At 44.4% G+C, this 10,519-nt stretch overlaps 1 protein-coding gene across 3 annotated transcripts in view; it reads right to left on the bottom strand.

Annotated features, from left to right (window-relative positions):
• Positions 1-10,519, bottom strand: part of GLP2R (glucagon like peptide 2 receptor) — a 53,497-nt gene that overhangs the window by 25,289 nt on the left and 17,689 nt on the right. For all 3 annotated transcript variants that reach the window (XM_082441399.1, XM_082441398.1, XM_082441400.1), the window contains 5 exons: positions 9,106-9,212; positions 6,962-7,115; positions 4,401-4,560; positions 3,305-3,365; positions 622-691 (listed from right to left, as the gene is read on the bottom strand). In XM_082441399.1, the coding sequence (XP_082297525.1) occupies positions 622-691; positions 3,305-3,365; positions 4,401-4,560; positions 6,962-7,115; positions 9,106-9,212 (552 nt within the window). The remainder of the gene's footprint in view (positions 1-621; positions 692-3,304; positions 3,366-4,400; positions 4,561-6,961; positions 7,116-9,105; positions 9,213-10,519) is intronic.

The raw sequence follows: 10,519 nt of genomic DNA, 5'->3' as shown, positions 1-10,519 counted from the left end.
CCCTCTGCACCCCCCAAATTCTGGGCCTTAAGGAATAAAGGGCCTTCTCCCACAAGGTCTCAGCATCACCTCCTGACTCGAACCCCCATCACAGCTTTGGGTTAATAGCGATCGCATGCTTTCCTCCTCTAAAAGACGCTTCCTTAGTCTCCCCTCCCTCCTGCTGATGGTGGTAAATCCAAGCCCATAGCTTTGCTCTCCCCGGGCTCATCCAGGACCGAAGGCACCTGCATCCCCAGGGTTTGTGCACATCACAGCCGGCTGACATGAGGTCACTGAGCTGATTACGGGTTTCTCTACATAGTTCGAAAACCCAGCGAGAAGGAGGCTTATAGTGTAAGCCTGGATTTAGGTACTGAACCAGAACAAGGAGAAGTTTCTTTTTGGGGGGTAGGGGGGATAATATGGCACACTTACTTCTGCCATGACACGACACCGAGGAGGAGTTTCTTACTTGCTTCTTCTCGTTCAACAGATCCTACTCACAGCTCAGCGTCTCCATCTCAAAGGATCTGGCCCAGGTTCACTCTGAGCCAGAGAATCTGGTGGGCGGCAGGGGAGGGGACAGGGTCCTCCACAGCTGCTGAGCTCAGAGAGGAAAGAGGGTGGGATGGTCCTCACCGTTACACAAAGCAGCATGGGTCCTCGGATGATCCACCAGATATTCTTATTCCTGTTGGTTCCCCAGCACCTGTGGCAAAGAGCGAGCAGTAAAAGAAGACTTGCGTTTGAGACAAGGCTGAAGGTAAAGGGCCTGTGCCCTCGGAAGAAGGATGCTCACGCTCAAGGCTCACTTGGGAGGGGGGAGGGAGGGCCCAAATCCCTTCCTATTTGGTTGATACTGTGGGCTTCTTTTTTTTTTTTAACCAGGAAAGTGGTCTTCGTGCTACTAGCTTGGTGTGTATCCTTCCACATTTTTCTCCGTGTTCATACAAACATGAATTCTTAATTCTACAGGCACACCTCATTTTACTGTGCTTCACTTTATTGCACTTGGCAGATATTGCGTTTTTTTTTACAAATTGAAGGTTTGTGCAACCCTGCGTCGGGCAAGTCTGTAGGCACTCTCTTCCAAAGGCATTTGCTCACTTCGTGTCTCTGTGTCACATTTTGGTTAATTCTTGCAATATTTTAAAGCTTTTCATTGTTATTATATTTGTTATGGCGATCTGTGATCAGTGATCTTTGATGTTACTATGGTAATTGTTTTGGGGTGCCATGATCTGTGCCCATATGAGATGGTGAACTTAATAAATGTGTGTGTTCTGACTGCTCCACCAACCGGCCGTTCCCCTATCTCTGTCCCTCTCCTCAGGCCTCCCTAATTCCCCGAGACACAGAAATATTGAAATTAGGCCAATTAGTAACCCTACAAAGGCCTCTAAGTGTTCAAGTGAAAGGAAGAGTGACACATCCCTCATTTTAAATCAAATGTTAGAAATGATTAAGCTTAGTGAGGAAGGCATGTCGAAAGCTGAGATTGGCTGAAAGCTAGGGTTCTTGCAGCAAACAGTTCTTGAATATTTTTAGCTCACTGTTGGGAGAAACTGCTCAGAAAAAAAAAGATTCCTTTCAAAAATATGACTGCTCATTGACAATACACTGGTGACCCAAGAGCTCTGATGGAGATGTACAATGAGATTAATGTTGTTTTCATGCCTGCTAACACAACATTCATTCTGTAGCCCATGGATCAAGGAGTAATTGTTACTTTCAAGTCTTCCGATTTAACAAATACATTTTGTAAGGCTATAGCTGCTGTAGATGCTGACTCCTCTGATGGATCTGGGTAAAGTAAGGTGAAAACCTTCAGGAAAAGATTCACCATTCTAGACGCTATTAAGAACATTCATGATTCATGGGAAGAGGTCAAAAAGAAACATTAACAGGACTGTGGAAGAAGTTGATTCCAACCTTGATGGATGACTTTGAGGGGTTCAAGACTTCAATGGATGAACTAACTGCAAATGTGGTGGAAACAGCAAGAGAGCTAGAATTAGAACTGGATCCCGAAGGTGTGACTGAATTGCTGCCATCTCATCATAAAACTAAACCGATGAGGAGTTGCTTCTTATGGATGAGCAAAGGAAGTGGTTTTTTGAGATGGAATCTACTCCTGGCGAAGACGTTGTGAAGATTGTTGGAAAGACAACAAAGGATTTAGAAGATTACATAAAATAAGTTGATAAAGCAGCAGCAGGGTTTGAAAGGATTGACTCCAAGCTTGAAAGAAGTTCTTCTGTGGATAAGATGCTATCAAATAGCGTGCATGCTACAGAGAAATCGTTCATAAAAGGAAAAATAGATGTGGCAAACGTCGTCATTTTGTCTTATTTTAAGAAATTGCTGCAGACCCTCCAACCTGCAGCAACCACCGCTCTGATCAGTCAGCAGCCACCCAGACCCTCCACCAGCAGAAAGATTACGACTCACTGAAGCCTCAGATGACGGTTAGCATTTTTTTTAGCAATAAAGTATTTTTAATCAAGATTTTTTTTAAGACATAATGCTACAGCACACTTAATAGTATACAGTAGCCCACGGATCAAGGAGTAATTGCTACTTTCAAGTCTTACTATTTAACAAATAGTTAACAAATATTTAACAAATACACAGTATAGTGTAAACATAGCTTTCACATGTACTGGGAAACCAAAACATTCACGTGACTCGCTTTATTGAGATATTCACTTTATTGTGGTGGCCTGAACTGAACCCACAATATCTCCAAGGTATGTCTGTGTAGGGGATTTTTGGTGGTAACTATTTGGAGGGAAAGAAATGGAATTACTGACACACATTATGCAGAAACAAGCTTAACAACACGCTGTTGAGGTTTAGTCCCTAAAAGCCAAAAGGTACAGAACTAACTTGTTTTTTCAGTAGTTTTATAATAGTCCATATATAGGTATGCCACAATTTGTTTGATGATTCCCCTGTTGATGGATGTTCAGGGGTTTTTTTTGTTTGTTTGATTGGTTTTGCCTTTTTTCCCCCACTGTGAATGCCATAACCATTCTTGTACCTATATTTGTATATACCCAGGGTCGCTGCTAACCTAAGCAGCCAATTTTTGTACTAATTTGTGCTAATTTTGTGTTTATTTGCATGTGTAACTAAATTAATAGACTAGTTTCTACAAGAAAGGTATTTGATTCTTTTATCTACATACTTAAGTATATTCTAGATGGCCAAAATGGAAGGGAGTGGATATTCTTTTTGGGAAAATAGTATATTTCCTTATATTGGGGCCTATCTGGGAATGGCGAGCTCATGGAAATGTAAAAAGAGGTGAATTACCTACCCTGTGTTCTCCAGCTGAGCACGGGCGACGCTCCAGGGTACCACGAAGAGCACCGGGAAGGCTGGGAGAAAACACGGAAATGGAGTCAAGGGCTGGCTGGCCACACTTGCCTACTGCCTACACTACCCTGACGGGCCAAGCACAGCTGGTTGAAACTTATAAAAACCCAAACATCATAGAACTGGGGACAGTGAGAGCTGGAGAGGCCTACAGTGGCACAGGGCCGTTGATTGAGAAACCAGGAAGCAGAGAGGAGGACAGACTTGCCACATGCCACAGAGCAGCTTAGAGTAAATCCAAAGACAATTATCAAACCTCGTGAATCACTGGCCAAAGTTATGCCCTCTGAATGCCGCAGCCTCAACTTCCCCAAGAGTTTGTGGCAACAGGGGTTCCAGACCTCATCTTGGAGACTTAGTTGGCACATGGACTGAATGTTTGTGTCGCCTCCAAATTCATATGTTGAAGCCCTAACCCCCAACGTGGTGACATTTGGAGATGAGACCTTTGGAGGTAATTAGGTTTAGATGAGGTGTGTGTAGGGGGTGGTCATCGTGATAGGATTAGTGTCCATATAAGAGGGGACCAGAGAGCTCTCTTTCTCTCTCTCGCTCTCTCTCCCTCCGCCATGATGTGAGGCTACAGCAAGAAGGCAGCTGTCTGCAAGCCAGGAAGAGGACCTTCATCAGAACTCAACCATCCTGGCACTGTGATCTCACAGTTCCCAGCCTCCAGAAATAAACATCTGTGTTTCAAGCCACAGAGACTATGGTATTTTGTTATGGCAGCCCTAGTAGATGAATACAGTTGGGGACAGGGTAGGAGGAATGTCATCTGAGTCTACCAAAACCTTCCCAAGTTTCGAACGTGTGCATGGGTCTACAGCACTTATGTCTACATGCGTGTACACGTGTGCATGGGAGTGTGTGCACACTCACACACACACAGCCTTCTTTTCAGAGTCTCTTGTGATTGAGGGGTTATCTGTCCCAAAAACCTCCCTCCCGTTGGTCCCTAACTCCAACCAAAAGCTCTATTGGGCTCCCACTTTCTGATAGGTCCCCAGGAGAAGAGGCTGGGGGTTCAGGTCACTCACCCCAACCCACCAGCAGGTATCTGGGCCACAGCCGCCTTTCCGAAAGCACGATGGGCTCCAGGAGCGTGTGGAGGTAAAGGCCTTCAACCAGCAGCCATGAGTAATTGGCTCCCACGAAGTAGTGCAGGAGAACCTGGGCCGAGCGGCAGGAAGTGGACACCTGCAGAGGACAGAGCACATGGGGGTGAGTCCAGGCTCCCTCAGCATCTGGACCCCCCCAGGGTGGAGAAGGGCCCCCACATGCACAGCCCCTCCCTCTGAGCTCCCCTCTCTCCCAAACCCTTGCTGACCATCTCAGAGAGGTTGGCAACAATCTAAAAATATGGGGGCTTCACGGAGGTTTTAAAGCCCAGCTTCTTGACATCCTAGACATTTTTAGACAAAGACAAGGAGAATTCATCATCAGCAATTTCCATAAAGAAAGCACTGCAAAAATTTTTTAAAAGTTAAAAAAAGAAAGCACTGAAAGGTATGTCTTCTCAGTTCAATTAAGCAAGGTACCAATAATTTAAAAATCTTCATACGACTAGAAATGAGGACATAGACTTCTAAATAATTCATGAATCAAAAAAGAAATGATAATAGAAATTAGAAAGTATTCCTGAACTGAATGTATGGAGAATACTGCATATCAAAACTTGGGGCATGGGCTTCCCTGGTGGCGCAGTGGTTGAGAATCTGCCTGCCAATGCAGGGGACACGGGTTCAAGCCCTGGTCTGGGAAGATCCCACATGCCGCGGAGCAACTAGGCCCGTGAGCCACAACTACTGAGCCTGCGTGTCTGGAGCCTGTGCTCCGCAACAAGAGAGGCCGCGATGGTGAGAGGCCCACGCGCCGCGATGAAGAGTGGCCCCCGCTTGCCGCAACTAGAGAAAGCCCACGCATAGAAACGAAGACCCAACACAGCCAAAAATAAATAAATAAATTAATTAATTAAAAAAAAATAAGTGTGAGCTACTAATAGTAACTACCATCCTATAGGAAAATCCAAATGAATGTCTCCATTATTTAAAAAAAAAAAACAAAAAACTTGGGGCATGCAGCTAGGATGAATTTTACAACTAGAATGAAATTTACAAACTCAAATGCATTTATTAAGAAAGAAAAAGGCTGAAAGTCACTTACCTTAAATATGTCAAAAATGTTAGAAAAAGAACAGCAAAATAAAGCCAAAGAAAGTACGTGGGAGGAAATAATAAAGATAATAGCAGAAATCAATGAAATAGAGGACATAAAATAAAGAGAATCAACAATGCCAAAAGTTTGTTCTTTGAAAAGTCCAGTAAAATTGAGAAACTTTAGCAAGGATTATCAAGGGGAGAGAAAAGAGAGTGAGGGTACAAATAATATCAGGAACGAAAAAAGGAATACCACGATAGATGTAACAGACCTTAAAAAGATCTTAAGGGAATATAAACAATATGCCAATAAATTTGAAAAGCTAGATGAAGTAGACAAATTCCTAGAAAAACACATTACTACAGCTGACACCAGAAGAAACAGAAAATCTCAACGTAATAGTCCTAATTAATCCATAATTAAAAGCCTTGCAATAAAGAAAACTCTGGGCCCAAATGGCTTCACTAGGGTAATCTATCAAACATTTAAGGAAGAAATAATACCCATCTTAAACAAATTCTTCCAGAGAAGTGAGAAAGAGATAATTTGTCTTGAGAAGTCAGCATAAACTTTATGCTGATAAAGGCAGTACCTGATAAAACCTGATAAAGGCAGTACAAACATACCTCGTATATTGTACTTTGCCTTATTGGGCTGCTCAGATACTGTGTTTTTTACAAACTGAAGGTTTGTGGCAACCCCATGTTGTCAGATGATGGTTAGCATTTTTTAGCAATGAAGTATTTTTAAATTAAGGTATGTACATTATTTTTTTAGACACAGTGCTATTGCACACTTAACAGACTATAGTATAGTGTACGCATAACTTTTACATGCACTGGGAAACCAAAAAATTCATGTGAGTTGCCTTATTGAGATATTTGCTTTACTATAGTGGTCCGGAACCAAACCATAGTATCTCCAAGGTATGCCCGTACAAGAGAAGAAAATTACTCCTGAATGTAGATGAGGAACTGCTAAACAAAACACAGTGTTAGCAAACAGTCCAGCAGGAGGGGAGAGAGATTACTATATCAGGACCTAGTTGGATTTCTTCCAGGAGTGCAAGGTAGTTTGACAGGTTACTGCATTCATTATTAACAGGATAAAGGAAAAACCATCTCAACATATGTAGAAATGCTTTACTGCTGTAAAACACAGTAATCATTGTAAAAGGTTGATCTGGTCCATTTCTTTTGTCTACAGGTGAAGAAATTTTCCACCCATTGGGTATACAGCAGCCTCTCAGTGAAATTTTCCGCTACTGATTTCCTTTACCTGCCCCATTCTTGGGAGGTTGAGTTTTTTTTTAAAGTTAGGTGATGCATCTCTAACCAGAGAGACTGACACCCCTTTATCTCTCTCTTCTCCCCAGCCTCGCCTTCTTGCAGTTCCCAGTATTGATGCATCAGGTCGAGGCCAATGGTAAGGAAGGACATACCTCTGACATGTAGGACATCCACTCTTTCTCACTGTCGGGCCTCTTAGAGTAAGAGTTGTAGAAGATGACGTCTTTCACCAGCACAGCCAGGGCTCTCAGGATGAAAGAGGCAAACAAGTTCATGTGGATATAGTTGCGTGTGCAGTGGAGTTTTCTGTGCAAGGAGAAAACCGAGTGTCTTCCCTCAGAAAAGAATGGCTCAGACCAACAGGTGTGTGCCTGAAACCTGTGTATCTGTCACTGAAGGGCACAGGTTCAGAGTGTAGTCTCCAGAGCTGGACAGCTGGCGTAAAGGATCTTTTCTCTCTGTGCCTCATTTCCTCATGTGTAAGATGGAGAGAATAACAGCTATCATCTATAGAATGCTCAACATGCCAGGCTATGTTCCAAGCTATTTGTCTGTGGGTACTTACGGGTATCCTTACTCCTTACAGCTCCCAACATTACAAATGGGGGAATTGAGGCAGAAAGATTAAGTCCAAAGTCCCAGAGCAGTAAGTGGCAGAGCTGAGATTTAGACCCAGAAACTCTGAGGTCAATATATGGCTCTCCGAGACTCTACTCCCTGTAAGAACAAGGGCACTCACCACAAAGGGCTGCAGGAGGATTCAACCAGTTAATGGGTGAAAAGTGCTCACACAGTACCTGGCACTTAAGTGCCTGGAAAATATCAGCTCTCGTGACCTCCCTCACCCAGCTGGGGCCTCCTGTGCTGGCTGATGTAAAACTGCATCCGCGGTCTCTCTAGCGAAAGGACCTTTTCCATCACTGTGCTCTCAGAGCCCTGCCTATGCCCCTGTGCAGCACATGTCCGTCCAGTCCTGCCTTGCTTTAGAGCTACTATTACTTTTTTAGTTTCCAAAAAGATTTGAGCGGGTCTTTGTGTTTCACCATTTATGCATCCTCCTCCGTAGACTGGGCCCAGAGCCGGAGACAAAATGGACACGTGGTCGACCCAGGCTCTGCTAAAGTTACTTCCTCCAGGGCCAGGCAGTTATTTTCTCCTGGCCTGGTTCTGGGACTTTGGGAAGGCGAGTGGAGGAGGTCACAGATAGCAGAGGGCACAGGCTGAGGAATTCTCTCCTATTGTTCAATCATTGTTCTCCCAGTGGGGTAAGTGGTCATGACTCTGCTCTCCGCTCTAGGACCTCAAGAACACCATGGGATTGAGGGGTCAGGTGGGGCCAGCCCTGGGCCTCGCAGAGCCCAGGTGGGAGCTGATCTGGAATCAGCATCCAGGTCTCCAGGGTCCCCATCCAGGTCTCCACATCTGCGTCGAACGCTCATTCTGCCACATTACACTCCGTGATGTTCCTGAATGGACCAAGACCAGGAGACAGCCTTGGAGGGCTCCCTAGGGGGTCTATAAATATCTCACTCGGGTCGCTTCTAAAAACGTGATTTCGTAAAATGCATTCAGGTTTTGGATTCTGAAAGACAGTAGAAGGGAGTGAAAATGCTCAGGCTCTGGACCGCCCGGTGTGATCCTGGCTCCATCACTTGCCAGCTGTGTGATTGTGAGCAAGTCACGTCATCTCTCCATATTTCAGTCAACTCACTTATAAAATGGGGTAATAATAAGGCTAATCTCCTAGGATTAGAGTTCATCTTAATTCTGATTAGAAAGAGACTTAAATGACTTGATGCATGTAATGTGCTTAGAACGGTGCCTGGCACCAAGGAAGCGCTCAAATGATTGATGGCTAATTGGAGTCCGAGGGCCCTGGATTAAAACCCCAGCTCTCCCACTCACTAATTCGTTTTGGGGAAGTTTCTTAATCTCGTCCATAAAAATAATGCATCTGGTAGAGCTGTGGTGAGAAGGGGCTGTGGTAGTAATGGGTGTAACTAGGAATTTAGACCAGGGCTGGGCAGAGGTCATCTAATCCAAAAGAGGCAAAAGCAGGGTTAGGAGTCCCAGATTCCAGCCCTAGCTGTGCTTTGCGACCTGGGGTGACTCGGTGTCTTTCGCTGGACCTCTGAGATCCCTTTCCTTGCCTACAAGATGGGATGGATCTCTCGGATCCCTTCCAGCTCTGAGGAGACATGAAACCAACCAGCCCAGTCTCCTGCCTTCTAAAGGGAGCCAGCGAGCACGCGCCTGGGCACCTGTCCGAACACGCGACAGCAGAAGTTCCACTCACCGAAGAAACAAGAGGAGGCTGAGAGCCAGGAAGAGGGAGACGATGGAGAGGGAGTACCCCACGGTGTACAACAGCTGCAAGGTCGACAGCAAGGCGCGGTGTTCCACCTGAACGCAGAGAAAGAGCAGGTGTGACCGCCAAGCCAGGCAGCTATGGTGTCCAAACCCCCTCTCCATGCCTCGAACCCTAGTAGACCTGTTTACACCACAGCTCTCTGGCACATCTCAGAGTTCGAGGAACCTTCATGAGTGAAGAGCCCACTGGGGGTCTCACCTCCATGGCTGGTCCCACTGCCCAGCAGTGATGCACTGAGATTCACAATATCATAGGAGCATTGTGCCCAGGACAAGAGGACGTCTTGGGAATGAGGACAGGTTCTTTGCCCCCAGGCGTGCTGTCCCTAGAGCATCGGGGTCCCTGTCTCTGGAAGACAGGGCCGGGTTTCCATCGGGATGTCTCCTTCCTAAAGTGACTTTTCATAGATGATCTCTTTAACAAAGACCCACTTAAACACTGGAATATTTTCCCTGAGTCCCAGGATACCCTGATTGTGAACAGAGGTTAGTTTACTGGCAATTCTGTTATTAAGTGTGATTTTCCAAAGGAGATCCCATCTTCTCACTCAATCCACTGTGCATATAGCCATCGAGATTATGTTTCTGAATAAGTTTTTGCACAAGAACCCATAGTAAATACGTATTACCTGCTAGGTTATGCCTAAACTTCTCTGCATAACTCTTTCATCAGCTTTACTGAAGTATAATTGGGGTACAATAAGCTGCACATATTTAAAGTGGTGAATTTGGACATGAATATATCTGTGATTTCATCACCACATTCAAGATCATGAACATTTCCATCACCTCCTGAAAGTTTCCTTGTGACCCTTAGTAATTCATCCCCTCTCACTATCCCTTGCCTTTAGAGAGTAGTTTGCATTTTCTAAAATGTTATATAAATGGAATCTTATAATATTCTATTTTTTGTTAGGCTTATTTCCCTCAGAATAATTATTTAGAGATTCATCCATGTCATAGCATGTACCAATAGTTCATTCCTTGGCTATTGTCAAAAAGGCAAGAAATAACAAGTGTTGGTGAGAATGTGGAGAAAAGCAAGCCCTCCTACACCGTTGATGGGAATGCAAACTGGTGCAGTCATTATGGAAAACAGTATGGAGATTCCTTCCAAAAATTAAGACTAGAACTACCATTTGATCCAGCTATCCCACTTCTTGATATTGATACAAAGAATACAAAAACACTAATTCAAAAAGATATATATACACTCTTATGTTCATTACTTACAACAGCCAAGATATGGAAACACCCAAAGTGCCCAGCAACAGTTGAGTGGCTAAAGAAGATATGGTAAATATATACAAGAATACTACTTGGCCATAAAAAAGATGAAA

The sequence above is a fragment of the Balaenoptera physalus genome, assembly GCF_965194825.1.
Source record: "Balaenoptera physalus genome assembly, chromosome: 20".
Classification (NCBI taxonomy): domain Eukaryota; kingdom Metazoa; phylum Chordata; class Mammalia; order Artiodactyla; family Balaenopteridae; genus Balaenoptera; species Balaenoptera physalus.
The sequence above is the reverse complement of the archived record's forward strand: the minus strand, read 5'-3'. Positions and strand labels throughout refer to the sequence as shown.